Source organism: Strongylocentrotus purpuratus, unplaced genomic scaffold (genome assembly GCF_000002235.5).
Source record: "Strongylocentrotus purpuratus isolate Spur 01 unplaced genomic scaffold, Spur_5.0 spur5_scaffold_7, whole genome shotgun sequence".
NCBI classification, from domain to species: Eukaryota; Metazoa; Echinodermata; class Echinoidea; order Camarodonta; family Strongylocentrotidae; genus Strongylocentrotus; species Strongylocentrotus purpuratus.
This window is the reverse complement of record NW_022145613.1, coordinates 9,527,731-9,549,027: the sequence shown is the minus strand read 5'-3', so window position 1 is coordinate 9,549,027 and position 21,297 is coordinate 9,527,731. Positions and strand designations below refer to the sequence as shown.

The 21,297-nt window shown below is 38.6% G+C and overlaps 1 protein-coding gene across 1 annotated transcript; it reads left to right on the top strand.

Annotated features, from left to right (window-relative positions):
- Positions 1 to 7,708: 7,708 nt before the first annotated feature.
- Positions 7,709 to 19,394, top strand: LOC576775 (tRNA (guanine(10)-N2)-methyltransferase homolog). Its single transcript, XM_030974555.1, has 11 exons — positions 7,709 to 7,800; positions 8,741 to 8,809; positions 9,147 to 9,395; positions 10,099 to 10,236; positions 11,812 to 11,968; positions 12,799 to 12,930; positions 14,094 to 14,225; positions 14,872 to 14,941; positions 16,351 to 16,482; positions 16,904 to 17,018; positions 18,173 to 19,394. The coding sequence occupies exons 1-11, from the start codon at positions 7,720 to 7,722 to the stop codon at positions 18,386 to 18,388; spliced, it is 1,491 nt and encodes a 496-aa protein (XP_030830415.1). The 5' UTR covers positions 7,709 to 7,719; the 3' UTR covers positions 18,389 to 19,394.
- Positions 19,395 to 21,297: the final 1,903 nt, after the last annotated feature.

Sequence of the window (21,297 nt, the reverse complement as noted above, 5' to 3'; positions counted from 1 at the left end):
GGTAACAAGGAATTCCCATGTGAGTTAGGCACCTCAATAACTACACTTCCTCTGTAAACTGGCCTACTTGATTTCCAGTAAACCATTGTATCACAAATAACGGTATTTCCTCTTTCGATTGTCGAAAGTGATGTAATTAAAAAATAAAATGCAACAACGGCTTCATTGCCGTTGATTGTGCCTTGTTCTTCTTTAACGACAACTCCGTTAAAGTGCCACCTAACCGTGACAATCTCACCACCATAGCAACCGATGCAACGTACTTTGCAAACAAGGGTAACATTGATTGCATCTCTTGGCACATCATCTGCGTCACACTGTTGTAATGTGAGAGACACATTTCGGCTACTAGATATTTTCATTGAAGGCCTATCATTGACCAGTGATAGATCTATCACCGATGTTGCGTTCGATTCACCAGCAACATTTGAAGCAGAACAAGTAGCAAGGACGTAGGTACCATTGTATAGTGGTAATTGGTCCATACTGATTTTGAGCGTTCTCCCGGTTTCGTTGCTACATGAATTCTCAACTGGAGGAATGCAAGTCCATGATACCTTCTGGACACTCGGATTCCCAGTGCCGCTGCAGTTGATCTTTACATCATCAGTGTTGTTGGGTTGTATGACTATATGGGAAGGCGTAGCACTAAGGTTGGGTTTATACAGAACCGAAAGGGGACCAATCGTGCACGAAAGGCGCTCTGGTGCTGACACAGCAGTGACCAAACATTCAATCAACTGAGAATCCGCACTACGAGTGACATTAATCTCACGTACAGAGACAACTTTATCTCTTGTATTTTCATCTTGTCTCGATACCACATGAACACCATGACTATTTTCATCTATGTCCCATGATATATTAACGATCGGGTGGCCACGCGGCACCTCGCACCACACCGAATGAATCTCATTTTCGTAAACTGTTTGGGAAATTTGAGGCCCGCACTCAATTTCATCTTCCCTTGGAAAATACTGCAGCACGATTCTGGCATCCCTTGATTCACACGATCTCATCATAAAGTTGGAGTCCATGTAGTTTAGAACACATCGTTGGGTTTGTTCTGTTCTACCTACGTTCAGAACCGTTAGTACCGATGTTATTTCGTTGAGCACGGTACTCGGTGATTGCGAAATGAGAATTTCATACGTATTGGGGTTCAAAACCCAAATCAACGAATCTGTCATCCGGTTGACATTGGAAACCTTGCAGATAAAGAAGGCGTCTTCTCCTTCTGTGATGGTCTCATCCGTCGGTTCGGTTTGAAAATACGAACCGCAGTTGCACAACGCGCCCGAAAACAAACCCAAAAGAATATACAATGTACAACGATCATGATTAGCGCTGAATTCTGGAGCCTGTAAGTTAAAAAGGGCTAACCAATAACCATCCACACTCTTTCAGCCCAAGCTTATAACTAGACTTGTTTAACGTATGTTTGATATGTCAAAGATCTGCGGTATATATCTTGAAGTGAGTTTACGTCATCAATATTGTTAAATGAATATTTTTCTTCCGAAACTCGTTGACAAAAGAAAATGTTTCCCAAGTGATTAATAGCCCACTGTGATCCCACTATACTCCTTCAAAGTTTTGTTTCATAAGAAGTGGTCTACACTCTCTAGAATATACATTTAAATTAATCAAATCGATTGTGCATTGGCTTTCAAAGATGTAAAGAATTACTTATTTTGTTCTAGGGAAATGAAACAGTTATAATGTGAAGTTTCGACACTGAGGCTTTCGCTGTTGATAAATGTAAAGATTACAAAGTGTTTTAATTTTTTTTAATGTGATCATACTGCAGAAGTATCCTTTTTGTTACAGACATTAATTTCGCAAACCTATGCTACAAGCTATACTAGGGTAAATTCACACAAATAATAATGACAACAGATGATAAACCTATATGATTTCACATGCATGTTTGTGCGGTTGATACATTATTTCATTAACCTCACTGACTGTCACGTAAAAAAAAAAAAAATCAAAAAAAAAATCCAAGGACAAAATTCCTATTATCTTCCGCCATAGTTCTGTAGTTCCGCTCCCGACATCATGTGACCTTAAAGTTGTTCACATGAAAAGTTATTTCATGAATTGTATTAATTTAAAGCAATTAATATTAGAGTAGAAATTAATTTATAACATTTTATTTTTGTTTACAGCCAAAGAATAAACAATGAAAATAACAAAATAATAATATCCATTGGCTGATGAAGCGCCTTTTCTAGATCATACAAGGCGCTGTCCATTTGTTTATACTGTATATATAGGGACGAATGATCAAGAAGAATATTTATTGACATGATTGAATAATTATGTTTTCAGATGTTTATTGAAAAAAGCGACTAATGAGCTGATGTAGATCGAAGTAATCTCTGTTGCTGAAAGAGTTGTGTAAAGGAAGTGTGATTGACAAAGATTTAAAAGTTTGAACGAGACAGTATCCGGTAACTGGAAGCCAGTGCCTAGATCGTTTAACATTGGGGTTGGTTGATTGATTGATTTTTATTCGCCAAGCTTCCAAGATACAACAATGTACAAGAATAACAGATCAAAAGTAAGTCAGCTTGAACAGGATAACCCACGAAAGCTCGAGAGCTTATTTCCCGTGGGGTCCCCGACATACACTCATGTACAAACTTAATCAGTTAGAATAGCCATATTTGCAGGCAGATAAGAAGGAAGAAAAAAAACTTGTTAAAGATAATAATGGTGATGATAATAATAACAACATTTAATTGATGATAGAAATGATAATAAGCATGATACCACTTCAGTTTTGACAAATAATCCGAGCACAATTATTCTGGAGACGCTGGGTCTATATAACCAGGTCCTGCTTAACGATATCCTCCATAAAGTCAAGCCTGCATATACAGTGTGAGTAAAAAACATCTATGAACAGTAAATTATAATACATCTTATGAAAGAGTGTTTTATCTCAACCATTTGGTATCATTTTTGTGTTTGTGTGGTATGTGTTCACGCTTGGATGAACAGGATGCATTGTTTGCGAGATTGCAAAAATCGAATTGCGCCAAAGTTGCTTATGTGATGTTTAAATAAAGCAATTGTGAGGTGGGTATTAATTTGGTATTTGCAGATCCAAATAACATCCCTAACATTAATCATGCCCCACATACCACATTTTATATTTGTTAATAAGTATTTGGTTGAGTTCCTTATGCTTAAAAACATATATTTCGACATTTAAATTTGGTATTTGGGTTATCTAGTTACAAAGTTATAAGAAATACAGGAAATGGCGGCAAAGTTGGGGCGCCATTTTGGATTTCGAGAAGGGCTAAGGTGCTTTAAAGCTACTTGTGTGTTTCAGAATTTATCAACATGTATTTTAATGAGTTCCTTATGCTAAAAAACATATATTTAGACATTTAAATGTTGTATTTGGGTCATCTGGTTGCAAAGCTATAAGAAAATCAGGACATATGGCGGCCATTTTGGACGCCATCTTGGATTGCAGAAAACGCTCAGGGAGGATTTATGAGGACTTTTAGTATTTTAATCTAGACATATTCCTGGACCTATCCTGAAAAAAAATCAGCTTGTTATGGAAAAGGTCCATGTTAAAACTAATGCTCTAATTGGCCTATTAACACTTCAGCCGTGAAACTGCCTCTTTTTCTGTCTCTCTTTCTCTGTCTTCCATTCATAAAGTTCTTTTGTAGCAAACAAAGGGAGTTTAGATGCTACACTATGTACATATCAATGAACATACATGTAAAGCATGATTCAGGTTGATTTATTCTTATCATTGATGTGTCCAAAGTAACACTATTGTTACGAATCAAAAAGATTGTAGCTGAAAAAGTGATATAAAACTTTGTATTCAACAAGCTGTAACTAATGATAACCTCTGTACAGTGTGAGTAAAAAAAAAGGTTTACACTTAAAAAATTGCTAATCATTAAAAAAAAAAAAAAATCATCTATGGACAGTAAATTTGTATGGTATACATCTTGTGAAAGATCGTTTGATATCATGTTATGTGGTATGTGTTCACGCTTTGATGAACAGGAGGCATTGTTTGCGAGATTGCAAAAATTGACTTGCGCCAAAGTTGCTTATGTGATGTTTAAATAAAACAATTGTGATGTGGGTATTAATTCGGTATTTGCAGATCCAAATAACATCCCTAACACATTATATCAAACATCGAATATCAAATATGAACGACCATTGTGCGCGCTCGCGTGTGTGCGTGTGTGTGTGAGTGTGTGTATATGTGTGTGACTTTGCTTCTGCTAAAAGCATATGTATTTGCATTTCATTTGATACATTCAAGTCATTCTCTCACTCCGCTAATCCCACATAATACAAACTGTAGGCATCACTTTGGCGCAAGTCGAGTTTTGCACTCTCGCAAACAATGCCTCCTGTTAATCCAAGCGTGAACATACCAAACAAAAATGATACCAAATGATTTTGGGATAAAATACTCTTTCATAAGATGTATAATTATTTACTGTTCATAGATGATTTTAAAATAATTGTCTAGGTGTAAACTTTTTTAGGACTCACACGGTATAGAGAGTACAAATTATCCTCTAACAAAGTTATGAAATGTATCTCGATCCAAGTACCCTCTTATGCGATTTAGATTAGAAATTTGCCAGTTTACGATACGAAAAAAGGAGGTGACAATAACCTAGACACGGTCTGGCACTTTCCCTGCCAATTTTTTTTTTTTTTTTTTTTTTAATTGGGGGGGGGGGGGGTTAGGTCACCTTTTTTAGGTCAGCCATTGCCATACTTCTTTTCTTTTCTTTTCTTTTTTTTTTATTAAAAAAAATTATTAATTTTTTGTTTTGTTTTAAAGTCAAAAGGGGGGGGGGGTCCCCAAAAACATACACAAAACATACACATACAAAAACTCAAGGGGGGGTTAACCCCCCCCCCCCACCCCCCCCCCCCCCCCCCCCCCCCCCCCCCCCCCCCCCCCCCCCCCCCCCCTGCGTACGCGCCTGCGTTGCACCATCTAATGGAAAGGAAAGTTTATGGAGCTGATTCAAATGGTTTGCTGATGTCAGCAATGAAAATTCTGTCTTGCCAGGATTGTATTACTAAATACTTATTGAATACTATAGAATACTTAATTTAACCGTGGTTCCATGGTTCCTGCTTTAGTTATTTTGTAGAGGGCATTTGACATGATCGACGTACAGCTCATTTAATGACTATTGCGCTCGCTCACTGGTTCTAATTCATGCGGTCTTTTCGTTTGAATCAATTCTCAAACCTCTGTTACGCTGAAAACCTTTCTGATTTATACGACACTTTGGATACCACGAGTATTAACAATTATAATTACTTATTGTACACGCGAGGCTTTCGATAGGTTTTGCTTTTCTGAAGGAGGGGCCCCGGGGGGGGGGGGGGGCAGCTATACGGAAGCTCGATATATTTATCTATCTCTCTTTCTTTCTCTCTCTCTCTAGCTCTCTGTCTTCCTCTCCCATCTCTCTGTCTTTCTTTCTATATCTTCTTACATCATTATTAGCCTCTCTCTCCATTCTTTCTCATGCATTCGATCCGTCTCCAACACATCAGATCTCTCATCATTCTTTGTAGCGCACAACATGCATTCTTTTTTCCCGCACATTTAGTATATGCATCATTCTTCTCTCAATTTTTTGTTTGTTTAATATCATTCTTTCTTTCGCACCATTCTTTCTGTCACATCATTCTTTTTTTGTTGGTATATAAGAGACTTATTGCACAATTTTGGCAATAATTTCATAAAGCATAATATTATGATCGTAGATCTACGTACGTAGCTCATGAAAAACAGGCTACAGCGTGGCAGTCGTGCAGATGCGAGTACATCTACATCTAAGGTGGTACTGGACAGGACCAATTGGTATATACGTCCAGATTTCCGTGGCATCGCAAACTGTCAACAAACATCACAACTGATGCAAAGTTCAAAAAACAAAATAATAAGGTGCTCATAAAATGAGTGGGTTGTAGACATCATCTAATTTATAGATGAAGTAGAGCCACATTGACGCTCTATCCCGCCTGTGTACAGCTGGGCTGAGTGGTCATTCTGCATGTAGCTCCAAACTTTGGTATTGAAGGACTTGGCCGATGTTGACTCTTTGATGATGGTGGCTGGTAGTCGATTCCATTGCTGAATGGTACGAGGATAGAAGCTGTTCTTGTATGCTTCGGTCCTGGCAGAGTAGTTGATGTACTGGCTTGGTCTCTGACTACGGGTGACTGGTCTGTTGGGGTTGTTGGCGACTGGGATAAACTTCTCTGGGATGGTAATCGGAAGTTCATGAGAGTTGATCTTGAACAGCATGGTAAGACGTGCAACTGTCCTCCTATCTTGAAGTGAAGGCCACTTCAGCTCCTGCAGCATCTGGCTGACGCTAGCCGTACGCTGATAGTTCCCTTTCACAAAACGGGCAGCTTTCCTTTGCACTGATTCAAGGGCTGAAATGTGTTTCTGGAAGTAGGGATCCCATGCTGTACACGAATACTCCAAGATTGGCCGTACCAGGGAAGTATAAGCCTGCTGCTTGATCTTCTCAGGACACTTGTAAAGATTCCGTTGAAGGAAGTTGAGCGATTTCCGGGCTTTGCTTGTGACATTGTTGATATGTACACCCCAGTCCATCTTGGAAGAGAATTCCACGCCAAGGTATGGGTGATTGTCAACTTGCTGCAGATCAGCCCCTCTCATGCTGTATGTTGTCTCAATACTGCGACGTTTCTTGGTGATACGGAGTAGGGAGCACTTTGCAGGGTTGAATCTCATCTGCCAATCAAGGGACCATTTTGATAGGGTGTCAAGATCCTCTTGAAGAAGTGCAGCATCCTGTTCAGACTGGATTTCTCTGTAGATGAGGCAGTCATCTGCGAACAGTCTGATGGAGGACGAGATATTAGTAGTGATGTCATTAATGTACAGTATGAAGAGGAGTGGGCCTAACACGGTACCCTGGGGAACACCGGAGTCCACAGACACGTCAGATGATCTCTCGCCATCAACTACAACAGCCTGTGTACGATTGGTTAGCCAGTTCTGGATCCAGTTGTAAGTAGATCCCTGAATGCCATAATGATCCAGTTTGTACAGTAGCCTCCTGTGGGCTACAACATCGAAGGCTTTCGAGAAGTCAAGAATCAAGCAGTCGAGTTGTTTCTTCTCATCGATGCAACTGTTGAGATCCTCCAAGGTTGCCAACAGCTGAGTTTCACAGCTGTGATGTTTCCTAAAGCCGTGCTGGCAGTCAGTCAGGATGTTGTGCAGATCAAGATGACCTCGGATGGTACTTGAGAGGATGTGTTCTAGCATCTTGCATATACTATACAAGTTAGGGATACCGGCCTATAGTTAGATGGCTTGCTTCTATCGCCTTTTTTGAAGACTGCCGTGACATTGGCTTGTCTCCAATCTTCAGGAACATCTCCGGTGTCAAGTGACTGCTGGAATATTACTTGCAACACTGGCGCTAAGATTGCAGAATGGTCTTTTAGGATTTTTGTTGGCACTTGGTCTGGTCCAACGGCTTTCCTAGGGTTGAGTGAGACAAGCAACTTTTCCACTCCAGCTACAGTAATTGAGATGTTAGGCATTACTGGAAAAGGACTTGGGCCTTTAGATGGCATGGACTCTGTGTCCTCTTCAGTGAAGACGGAGCGATATTGACGGGATAAGGCTTCTACAGAGGGAGAGGAATGAAAGTACTTCAAAATATGGCCGCCATGAGGCATTTTTTGATCGTGTTCGCTCAAGAACACATAGATTTCAGAATCAGCGTAAGTATAATTATTTTCTTTCGAAATAATGTCCGAAATCATGTCAAAATTAACCGAATGGAATTGTATGTAGTCCCAGTCGTAGTAAACTGTGCAGGGATATATGACAGTAAACGGGGGGAATCCCCCACGCAATTCGCAAGCTGTATGCAACGAACTCATCGATGGCTGTATGCACTATGAACATGACAGACAATGAAAGCGGACAAAATATACAGTTCCTCAGGTAGACAAAGGAACATCCCTTCACTGCTATTATGTACAAATGTGTAGAACAGGTGAATATACATGTGACACCTGGTCTACACATTTTTACATAATGGCAGTGAAGGGATGTCCCTTTGTCTACCTGAGGAACTGTATATTTTGTCCGCTTTCATTGTCTGTCATGTTCATAGTGATGTCGTGGCCCTCCTCTCTGGAGCCGGGCGTTGCTTCTTGCTCTGGTCAGTGTGGCCTTGCTAGAACCGGCCACTAAGATAACTTTACACTACAGACCATTACCCTTTGTGCGGGCGGCAGTTATAGATCTACTTGAAAAATATACAAATGAATAAAATCATATTTTCTTGTGAAAATGAAAATGAAAATGATGACCGCTTTATTGGCCTTGGCTAGCGGCTCGGGGCCGAGCTTGACTTGAGTGAAATTGAGATTTGACTTTGAGAAAGAGAATTCAATTTCCATTTCAGTAGTGTCTTCATGCACTCTATTTTTTAGGAATTTTTAGAATAAAAACAAAAACAATGTGGCATTTAGTTTGGTGACGAATCTCAGCAATTAAACAATTTTGGCTAGACTACTTTAATTTCCAAAATACTTGAAATTACTTGCCAGAATCTTCTTTTATTATAATTATCTCCGATACCGAACTGGTGATCAAATACAAATTTTCAGGTAGTAAACCTTATATTTTTTGCTAATATTTCATATTCTGCAGGAAATAAAGTCCCTTGTATCTCATCTTGGAATCCAGGCTGATCTGACTAGTCACAAATATGAAGAAAAGGTATGTATGAAGAAGATAAGGATGAACATCCAGAGTGAGACCAAGGCCTCAAATCACTTATTTACGGACCAGCTGGGCCCGTTCTAATAATAATAATAATACATGAGATTTATACAGTTGCAATAACTAATAAGGAAGTTATGAATTTTTGAAAAATCATGGAAAAATGGAAATCACTACACAAATTGCCAATTTAGTTATCAGTTTGTGACGTCATTGTCTCACTATTTTGCGCAAACTTTTTTTGATTGGTGTGTCTGATTTTCTGCTTCTTTTGAAAGTAAGTTATTTTTGAAGAGGACTTGATCTTTAAAACAAACTCTTTTCTACAATCCAGAGCCCTTTCTTGGAGATCGATCTCCCCTCGGAGGACTGCATGCAGAAGCTGATGAACCGCAGCGTCCTGTCCAGGTCTGCGATCGAGGTGTGGGCCCACGGCTCTACATACAGCGAGGTCTGCGCCGGGTTAGATGCCGTCCCTCGGGATGAGATGGAGAAATACTGCAAGGAGGACGTGTCCTTCTGTTTCAAGGTCCACACCTTTGGAAAGCAGCTCAGCAGTGCAGCTAAACTCGATACAATGAAGGTAAATTTGTACATGAATGTAAATGAAGGTAAACTTGATGCAATGAAGGTAAATTTGTAACTCCAGGGAGCTCCAGATCCTACATAGGAAAACGATTCAAATAACGGGTTTCGTCACTTTTTTTCGAAAAGTAAAGAAGTAGTAATGACAATTTTGACTTACAATGTTTTCCTTCTTTAGGATCTGGAGCTCCCTAGAGTTAGTAAATTTGGTGCTTCAACACATGCACTGGCAACTGTTACCCCACGGTCTGATAGATTCCCTACACTAGCCAAATGTCTAACTTCGATCCAGGACCAAACACTAAACAGGAAGTTAACCTATTAACCCTAATTGCTACTGTAGCTGTAATCTTTGATGAAGATGGTGTGGGATTTGTTATATTACCGGTATAACATGCTTTAAACATAATTGTATATGTATTTTCAGGACAGGAAAAACAGTATACCAAACTTGTTGCATGAAAGCCATAAACATTTTTTTTTGTACACTTGGGAGGTCTCTTAAGAAGTCATTTGGTTTCACTTGTATTGATGTCTCTCAGTTCTGTATTGGAAAGAAAATTGTTCACCTTAAAAGACAGCATTGATGTATTGTTTACTATTGCTAGGACTACCTCGTACATGTATATGTCACGATGGCAAGTAACAAACACTGATGTATACTGGTTATTTGATAGTGAAGTCTTCCTTTCATTTTTCAGAGGTTGCAGGATCATCTACCCTTGAAAGGACCAGTGAAGATGAGAGATCCAGATCAAGTCTTCTATATCTTTGAAGACTATGGTGTTCAGCCAAACCAGGCCCCTGATAAACCACATCGCATCTTTGTCGGCAGATGGGTAAGACTTTATAATCCTTCTTGCAGGGAATTACGTAATGTGGTGGTGGTTATTTTACCGGACTGCTAAGAAAGTATAAATGCTTGTTAGTAAGCAACCAGAGGACTGACGGCTTAAGGTCCTATCTGAGGAACCTGGTAATAAGGATTAATGCCTTTATTACCAAAGGGCACTAGCGCATCGACTTGGTTTCGAACTCACGTCGCCGGATTACGAGACCACTGCTCTACCAACTGAGCTATCACGCCTCCTCTAATGCCCCATTCATACTGCCAAACTTGCTCGAGACCGACTCCAAACAGACTGATTCTTGGCCATGTTTTCTGGTATGACTGACATTAGACAGAAATAACCATCTGATTTGGGTCATTTCTTTAATAAAACTGACATTTGTTGTCATTCCCCAATACAGATGGTAACCCAGAGATCTCGTACCGTGGGGGTGGCTATGAACATCTTTTCGTTCATGACATTTTCTTCCCGATTTTCTTTATTTAGATCTAATTTTCTGATTTCTAAATCAGATGTAAATTAGGTCGGTCTATATATCTCCTAATTACAGTTTTCAAAATTTGCTAACCTATCATAGAATGTGAAATTTTCGGACTTACTTATATGAATTATCCAATTTATATCTTTGAACTGTGAAACAGTACGTTCATGCACTTTCATGCACTCGAACATAGAGCTATATGACCCGGCGGCGGATATATATTTCCGGGTCAATTCCTACCAAAACATAGCCAATGGCCAATCAGAGCACTCGTTTCGTGGGAGTTCGTTGGTCAAGCCGGGCTGACTCGTACGTAGCTACGGTAGCTATTGGACGTTCGAAAAGAAAAAATGAATATTCATCAACTAAAACCAAGACGGATAATGTTGACGACGAGACTTTCTCGGATTAATCATTAATTTAGGATCTAAATGAGCAAGCTATCGTAAGTCAAATAAGCTATATATATGTTATTTTTAATTTTTATTATAATTGCAGCAGTTATGAGGATGTAAAGAGTAAAAATCTCGTTGCATATCTCATTCATCGCGGTCCGGTCGAACCGAACCATTTGTTCTGTACAGTCTCGTACAGTCCCGATTGGACATACTTCAGTCTCTATAATCGGAGGTCTAGTGGAGCCAGACGTAGTCTCAGTGGAACAACCGACGATTAGAGAGACTGAAGCTTTCGGTCTAGACTGACATAGTATACAGTAGCCTCCTGAATTTATCTCTCATCTGAAACTCATATGGGTTTCCTTTTTTTTTGTAGAAGCATTCTGTATGAGGCATTCTACATTTATAATTATGTACGAATACTATATGCAACTTAATCAATATTTCTTATATGTAAGCTGCAATCAAGTTTATCATATAAATCAGGCAAAAAGTTTTATGGGCAGTCCAATGGGCTGTTAGACTGTTGATATATTTTTTAATCATAAGTCCCGCTCTGTCCAAGTCTTTACCCCTATACTCCTCTCTTACACTAATCTCTTCTCAACTATCTCTCATCTCCTCCTTCTCTCTCTCCCCTTTCTCTCTCTCTCTCTCTCTCTCTCTTTCCCTCTCTACCTTTAGATATCTGATGGTCAGAAGCGTTTAGCCCACCGCTACTCTGTGAAGACCCGTCATTTCATTGGGAACACCTCCATGGATGCACTCCTGTCGTTAGTAATGACCAACCAGGCTGGTGTCCAAGAAGGGGATCTTGTATTGGACCCGTTTGTTGGAACAGGTAAACTAAATAAAGAGAAGCTAACCGTCATTATTGTGATTCATTCAGGAGTTCTCAAAATAGGAAATTTTTTGTAATGTAGTCAAGTATAAATTCATCCTGCTCTGTCGGTTGTATGACACATGTCCCGGCGACAATTTGGCCATTGTCATTTCCCTACCTCAATCTAATTCTTTACTTCAACCCTAGACTAAAGGAGATATCTAACCTTAATCCTAAACCAAAACTTTTTACTCAGTTGCAGCCCTATCCCTTTATCTTTGATGAAATAAAGCCCTGAGCAGCGCACAGTCGTGTGCGTAATGTTGACCCATGGCGATTGTGTATTATTCTATGGAGTTAGTTTATTTCAATAGTAAGAGTGCAGATGGCATGGACCAGTAGTTGGTGGGTTGAACAAGCCATAAGGTTATCCATCCTAGCAGCAACATACAAAGTACATACCGGTACTAGCTATTAAAATATGATGCCTTGTAACAGGTGAATGAATGTGTATCAATTCAAATGCATTGTAGAAATAGTCTCCTGACTGTTCTAAATAAAATTGTTAAAATTATGTAGTTTGGAATTTGTATCAACAGTAACCCTGGAAAAAAACAGAAAGGTTTTATAAATTTTGCTAGCTGAGAGTCCTAGCTTTTCCATAATAAACAGTCCAAAAAACAAAGAATACTTTTCATAAGGTAAATATTTGATATCCCTTGACTTTAAGAAGTAGGCCTAATTGAAATTTGAATTCCTGGTGAACTTTTAAGTCTATCGTATTTGCAAGACATCTATAAGAATATCATGAGTAAAGTATAAGCAGAATTGGTTGTTTCTTATTACAGGTAGTCTGCTGGTGGCAGCGGCTCATTTTGGAGGTTATGTAGCTGGCTGTGATATCAATTATAACATCATCCACGGCAGAGGGAAGTCAAGCAGGGCACAACCAAAGACAGAGACAAAGACAAAATACAGAGGTGAGTGCATTTAACAATAGTATCAGGGCCCTGTTTCACAAAACTTGTTATCAATAACAAGTTACAATCGTATCCGGACACCTTCCCCCTGGAATCCAACCCCCGGATAACCACCCGAAGTCAACTAACCCCTAGGACAACTACCCCCGGACAACTTCCCCCTAGGATAGCTTGGGGGGGGGGGGGGTAGTTGTCCTAGAGAATGGTTGTTGTATTGTAGGGGGTAGTTGTCCAGATGGTAGATGTCTGGGGGGTAGTCGTCCTAGGGGGTAGTTGTTTTAGGGGGTTGTTGTCGAGGGGTAGTTGTCCTAGGGGGTAGTTGTCCTAGAGGGTAGTTTACTGGGGGGTAGTACTGGGGGTAGTTTCCCAGGGGGTAGTCGTCCTAGAGAGTGGTTGTCCTAGGTGGTAGTAGACTAGGGGTGGTTATCCAGGGGGTTGGATGTCCAGGGGGTAGGTGTCCTAGAACCAGTTACAATAACTGTAACAAGCTACTGAAATCTTGGTATCTGATAGGCTGAGAACAAATTTATCATAAAAATTTAGAAATTGTTATTGATAGCAAGTTTATAAAATGGCCCAGGGTGGCAGCACACAGCTATATGTATGTAAATGGAGGAAATTGAGTGGCGATTGAATTGTTTTTGCAAGTGGTGACCCAACATTTGCTCCAGCAACGATTGTTCCAGCTTTTATTTTGTCAAAGATATAGGGTTAGGGTTAGGGTTGCAATTTGGCTTAAGGTTAGGAACAGGGATAAGTTTATCGGTAAGGCGTTGGGTCCAGGATTAAATTTAAGAATTTGGTAATTGTAGGATATTGACACAGAGCAATTGTCACAGGAGCAAGTGATGTACAACCTTTCCAAGTCTCAGTAAGGGCATATTTCATTTTATGCCTCATGTTAATTAATTCAATGTCCAAAATGGTGGCAATGGCCAAGGGCTAAAGTACTCGACCTCTCCTAGGCCACCACATACCACATGTTGTGGTATAAAGTCATAAATGGTCTTTGAAAATAATTTAACTCTTACATGCTTAGTTTCATCTAGAATTTAGGAATATCTTCTATGGATATAAACTTCATGGTAGAGGTAAAAATGTGTAAAAAAGTAAATATGTTGTCTTTCACTCTCTCCCTCTCTCTCTTTCTCTCTCTGTATCAGGTAGAGATGAGAACATAAGTGCCAACTTGGAGCAGTATGGCCTGGGCCACCGCTATTTAGATGTACTCATATCAGACTTCTCACAGGATATATGGAGGGAACAGCCTTTGTTTGATGCTATCATCACTGATCGTAAGCAATTTGTTAACCCATTGTCTATGGGAGCCGGATGGTTTTTGTATTGAGCCGAGAGGAATAAGAGAGTCCAGTATTCTAAGGATTACTATCTCTTGGTTTGGTTCATCCAGGATGCCAATAGACCATTGTAGGTATAGAGACGAGCAATTGTGGTGATCACAATGAAGTCATTGCCCTAGAAATTGTGTCTCATCTTTTGTTACCCCCCCCCCCCCCCCCCCCTTTGATGTTGTAGGTTAGAGTTCATAGTGCCAACTATAGCCACAGTTTTCAAAGAATTCAATTATTGATGACCATGATATCTATTTAGTACTTGTTTTCAGAATGTTATTTTTGGCTTGTTAATTACTTGTAGTTGGTACTATTACCAAGTGATTACTTCTAGCATATTATTTACTTGTAATTGGTATCAGCAAGTGATCCATCCCCCCTTCCCCCTTTGGTCAAAGCAGTATTACATGAATAGTGTTGCTAATGATAATAACTGTATTGATATAACAGCTTGTATCCTACAGAAAAAGCATTTTTAGTACAGTCACTATTAGTGATAGTTCTAATTATCTCACCTCTTATGATTTAGTTTTTGCATTTCCTACTACATCAATTTATATGAGTATCCCTTTGTTCACCATCCCTCCAGCACCCTATGGTATCCGTGAGAAGACCAGGAAAGTTGGGACAGAGAAGGAGCATGGTGCACGTGATGATCAGTAAGTAACAGGCTATAATGATGTGAGATGTGAAGTGACCAACAATAAGGTGCACGATAGTGTACCAGTGCAGTGTTTCACAAAACCGTCATTAGTACAAGTTCACTGACACCCTACTGAAACACGTATATTGCAATTAACACGTGTCCCAAAGGGATGTCTGCAAGCTTGTACGTACGACAGTTTCGTGAAACGATGCCCAGTTCCCTAGTCAAATGTTACTATTCACACTCTTGATTTTTTTTCTTCAAATAAAGAATTGAATCATTACAGTGTTCTGGCATAATGTGTTTTCTCTATCACCCTCTGAGTTTAGATACTCAATTCCCTTTGATAAAAGTTCAAGGATGTTCCCCAGTAATGTCCTTGCACACCTTAGCTGTGCAGGGCCAGCTGGTAATGTATTCACCATGCACAATGCCTGGAGTTCCTGTTATTGTACAAAGAAAATACATGATCAGCTAAAGTGGGCATGAACATTACTGCAGACGTCATTAAAGGTAATACAAAGTTTTGGTATGGGCTCATGAATTTGGTTCAAATGAACATTTTGGAAGCATAATGTGATCCTACAATATTCAACGATCGTTGTCGCGGTTAAAATCAAGTCGAAAGTTACAAAATTGTAATAATAAACTCTTTATGCTGTATAGCTCTCTCTCAAGGTCAATATATTAATTTAGCTATAAAACAATGTTTCTTGACTAAAATCGAACAATTAGCTATTCCTGTTTGGAAATTATATATCACAGCTACATATTCAGAGATTTTCATGGTCGCAGCTACCATTGTACGGCCCTATTAGGCGCTATTTGAAATTTATCAAAATTTACCGGGAGCACCGGTAAATTTTTGTATTCAATTTTTCTCAAAAGCAGAAGTGTTTTGGGGGCTAATTTTTTTATTTCTTATAATACATGTACATACACAGAGGTATCCAATTATATCAAAATTATAAAGAATCAGTATCCACCCAATTTCAAAATTTCCCAAAACTTTGTATTACCTTTAACTTTAGTTCTGCCGTTAATTTTTATATTAAATTTTTCTCGAAAGAAGAAGTGTTTTAGGGGCTAATTTTTCTAGTTCTTATAAAACATCCACAGAGGTATCCAATTATATCAAAATTGTAAAGAATCACTATCCACCCAATTTCAAAATTTCCCAAAACTTTGTATTACCTTTAACTTTAGTTCTGCCGTTAATTTTTATATTAAATTTTTCTCGAAAGAAGGAGTGTTTTAGGGGCTAATTTTTTTAGTTCTTATAAAACATCCACAGAGGTATCCAATTATATCAAAATTGTAAAGAATCAATATCCACCCAATTTCAAAATTTCCCAAAACTTTGTATTACCTTTAACTTTAGTTCTGCTGCAGTTAACCCCATTTCCCTACATTTACTTACAGGGGCTCCTACCATGTGCCCGTAACCCAGAGCTACTTTCTCTCCGACATATTCACCGACCTTCTCAACTTCTCAGCTCACCATCTCAGGCTGCATGGAAGGCTTGTTTATTTTTTGCCAATTTACAGACCAGAGTAAGTATGGATGATTGCAATAATAATAATATAATAATAAAAACGATGCTTATAAAGCGCTTACCACCAAAGTCTTAAGCGCTATAATCCCTGCATGGTGGTCATTTTTTTTACGGAATAAATGCTTGTTATGCTGATTTTCTTGAAAAGTTTATTTCCTTATTCAAACTCAAAACTACTTTGCAAAAAAGTATTTGTTCACGTATGTCGGCATTGTTGCAGATTATGTTTTTCCTCAACATACATGTATGTTTCTCGTGGACCATCTTGAGAATAATTTATTTTACAACAGGCCAAATAATGTAATGGTTGAAGGCAGATGAAACAGGAATTGTGGTCTTTATAGACAAGTGGTCTTTCTGTACAGGTCCTTGGTTAAGCAGTGTATGTCTAAGTCAATACTACTGTGAATTATTTTCAGATACTCAGAAGATCAGATTCCCCACCATCCCTGTCTAAAGATTGTTGCAAACGATGAACAGATTCTCAACAGTAGCATGAGTAGAAGACTCATCACCATGGAGAAAACTCATCATGTAAGTCAACATCAGAGAAAATAATTTGCTTGATTTCTTTAATACTTCCCTCTACATTGTTGGGAGCCCCAAAAATCTGAAGGCGAAATTTCACTTAAATTGTATCATAATGTGAAAGAGGATGTCATTTAAGACACATTTCTGTAAGGGTTTTCAAAATAAATGTGTGTGAAGTCAAATATTGATGAAAGAATACAAAATTTAGGTTTTCTGCGTACAACAGATAACCCAAATTATGTATTCTTTTATCAAACACATTTTTTTTTGGGGGGGGTGGGGAAATCTTTGCAGAAGTGTGTCTTAAATGACATCCTCTTTCACATTATGATACAATTTAAGTGAAATTTTGCCATCAAATTTTTGGTGAATTTGGGGCTCTCAACACTTTAAAGGGGCTTTAAGATTCATGTACTGAGAAAGTAAGTACCGGTATATGCAAGGTTCAGCGCCAGTACATAATATACTTGTTGCTCCGACCAGGCTATAGGGAATTCAGAAAGAGAAATACAAAGGGTAAATAAAGAGTAAATCCTTCTTTATAAGAATACCAGCAAGGGAAATATATATGTCATGCTACATACTTGTGATGCTATGGCTCTCACAGGCCACTTTCCTGTGACATTTGCACCAAGTATAAACAGATATTTGCTTTGAAGCCTGTGCTTATAGTTGTTGGTTTGTCTAATACAAGGACTCCATCTTTAGAATCTGCTCCTTGTATTAGGTAACCACAGATTATTGCTCTACTCAAGGCCACTAGCATTCTTCGTTTTCATTTCTAGGACAACTAACCCACGGACTAGCACCCCCATGTCCTTGCCCAACAAACTAACTTCACACAAGAACCTTCCTTTATGGGCAAGTATGAACAAAATGGTAATTGCTTCAGGAGGCAACCATCCAGGGTCTAGTTGTTTGGGAGGTTATTAGTCCAGCGGGTGGGGGATAGGTCAGAATCAATTAGATAAAGACCTCTTCAAGCTGAACTAAAAATGCACGACGCACGATAGACAAACCAGTTCTGGACAATAGTGCTGATTTCTAGCGATGTCCGGATTCCATTCAGAAGATTCAGGTTGTGCATTCTCCTTTTGCTTAAGCTCATGTATATCTTATCAATGACCTCTGACTTTCTTAAACGATTTCTCCCTCAGGTCAGCGATGCCTCCACTTCCATGGCAACGATATCTGACAACAAATACGGAGAACACAATGCAATACGGGACAAGTTTCTGGTTCAAAACATACACAAGAGACTGAAGAGCGATGACAGTGTTAGCCCAGAGAGGGCGGCAGACACAGTAAGTCCAGAGAGGGCGGCAAACACAGAAACCAAAGAAGAGGTTGCATGTGGATCATCACTGAGATGACACCATGGCGATTGTCATATCTAGAACAGAGGATGATTTGTTAACCACAGGCAAGGAGATGGATACTAGAGTACTGTCACTCTGAAGACCCTGGCCAATACTATGACAACGACCAAGGAGCTCATTTGCAGACCCATTGTGTATGCAGACAGAGTTGTTCCTGTATAAAGCATATGGGAATGATAGACTTTGATAGTCCACAGATTAAACCTGTATGAAGAAATTCTGCTTGAGCAAACCATCAGGGATCCGCTTCACAAAGACTTTTCTCAATGACAAATGACAAAAATCAGTGACAATTCTGCTGATAACCAATCAGAAGCAAGGATTTCACTAGCTTATAACAGAAACTGTCATTTGTCACTGATAACAAAATTTGTGAAACGGGGGCCAGGATTTTGGACAACCACAATATCTGGAGAATAGGCCCAAACTAATTTTACTAACACTGACAGTCGGTGACGTCCTTGAAATTTTACAGACCTGAAGTAGGCTGTTTGTCCTTACAACAGAAATAAGAAATATTGACATTCCACTAGAGGTTGCCCTGCCCAGACAGGGGCTGCCGTCCCATCATCTTCATGTACATACATTTTAATTGCCCATAAATTATTAAAGTATTGAGATAAAAAACCTCCGTAAGATCATGATTGCAAAGAGCAAGTGGTGTTTGATGAGTACACTAAAGAATGCAGGAGAAAAGAATGGAAATGTTGAACCTTTTCTTTCTCATTGTGATAATGTATTGCTACAGATCAAGAACTTGGTGCTTCGGTTTTTATGGTAACTTCTTTTATTCACGCAGCTGATTTTGATGACTTAAAAAATTAAAATAAAAAGGTTTATCCCCAATAACTCTTTTTAAAGGTAATGTAGGGAATACATTTTGAAATAAACTGTCAAGAATTCCCTCTAAACTGCTGCTCAGTTGGTTTAAATGTAAAATGGAATTCCATGTGTATCACCAAAATGTTCGAATCATCAAATAAAGATTTAGAAGAAGACCCCCAAAATTGTTGAAAATCACCTCCAAAAAGTAAAATAGGAAATAAAGACTTAGAAATAAATAATGCAGACACTTGACTAGAAATCAAATGGGGGCTCTCAGAGTTCTTAGCTCATCATATTCATAAAACCTTTCTAAGCCTAGTTGTTAACTAAAAGGTTTTATAAATATGGATCCAGGTATTGGATATAGCAGCAGTAAAGTTTGCACATAGAAGCAAAGTTGAAATAAAAGTGGCAAAGTTTATTTTAGTGCAGTTAACCTTTAAAAGACTGCTCAATCATGTACATGTACATTAAAAGATAATGGAAGTTTATACCATGGACTAACTAGTAAGTCCATGTTCATTCAATGTGCTTTTCAGCTATGGTTTTGATCAGTTTGACTCATTATACTTTTACTTTACTTCTTGTAGTGACATCAAAACCATGTACTGTATTTATTTTTGTTTCAAGTACCTTTTCCTTATTACATATGGGGATAATGTATGCACAGGTTCTCATGAAAAGGTCCTAAACAAAGAATATTCCACCTCACAACTCTCTTTCATATGTAAATCTGTAGTATGCCTGACAAGAGGAAAAACTATCGTGTTTCTGTATTAGGTTGTGAGGTAGTATTGAAAAGATGCTTCACGCTATGATGAAATTAGCAGTGAATTATAAGGTATCTTTAAATTATTTGTTCATGGCAGTTTTTTAAAAAGTAAATTTTCATCAAAGTCCCTATATGCATGTAAATGACACTATGAACATGACAGACAATGAAAGCGGACAAAATATACAGTTCCTCAGGTAGACAAAGGAACATCCCTTCACTGCTATTATGTAAAAATGTGTAGAACAGGTGAATATGCATGTGACACCTGTTCTACACATTTTTACATAATAGCAGTGAAGGGATGTCCCTTTGTTTACCTGAGGAACTGTATATTTTGTCCGCTTTCATTGTCTGTCATGTTCATAGTGTGATTGTTTATGAAAATAAAACAAGCATGAAAAAGAGATTAAAATGAAGATTGAAGGATCATAAAATATGGAAAAGTTATACAAGGCATTTTGTTTCCAATTGTTTTTAGGGATGCATAAAGTGTTTTGTGATGGAGAATATATTTGAATGTTCCATATGAACCAGGCCTGATAATTACCCAATTTCATTTTTTTTTCTCCATATTTTGTCTTTTTCCCCCAATTTCATTTTTCTTCCTCCGATTTTATCCCTATTTCCCCTATTTTGCTGATTTTTCCTTTATTTTCTCTATTCTTTCCTATTTCCCCCTATTTTCCTCCAATTTTCTTACTCGAAAGGGGGGAAATGTTGTTAGATTCCATTCCCCCCCCCCCTCCCCCGAATCCTCTTCTTTCTTTTTTTTTACTCCAGGAGGCGTGGTTGAGGGAAAAACTAAAAACCTTTTTCTTAGTGCTCACTATCATCCCTGATATGAACTCGCAAATAAATATAAAACCCATGCATTGGAGATAGTCATTTTAATTCTGTATTTAGAGGAAAATGACAGACTTTTTATCAGAAAAAGAGATGGAAACAATAGTGTGATATATAGGAAGAGATTTGCTCTGAAGTGTAAGATTGAACAATGTGATAAAAAAAATGTTGTGAACGAAAGAATGATGTGTCGTGAGAGAGAGAGGGAGGGAGAGAGAGAGAGAGAGAGAGAGAGAGAGTGAGAGAGAGAGAGTGAGAGAGAGAGAGAGAGAGAGAGAGGAAGGGGGGGGGGGGGAGAGAAAGAATGATGTGATAAAAACTGATAGAGAACCGTGTACAAGACATTTAAAAAATATGAGAAGAATGAATGACATGAAAAATGAGAGAGGGGAAACGGTGAGGGCAGAGAGAGAGAGATATGTGAAAAAGATAAGGATATAAATTGAATGCAACAACAATT

Bases quoted from the DNA above. Each gene is read 5' to 3' on its own strand.
- LOC576775 (XM_030974555.1), top strand. From the start codon at position 7,720: ATGAAAGTACTTCAAAATATGGCCGCCATGAGGCATTTTTTGATCGTG. The intron at 8,810-9,146 runs GTATGTATGAAG...TCTACAATCCAG, and splicing joins GTCACAAATATGAAGAAAAG to AGCCCTTTCTTGGAGATCGA. The intron at 14,942-16,350 runs GTAAGTAACAGG...ATTTACTTACAG, and splicing joins CATGGTGCACGTGATGATCA to GGGCTCCTACCATGTGCCCG.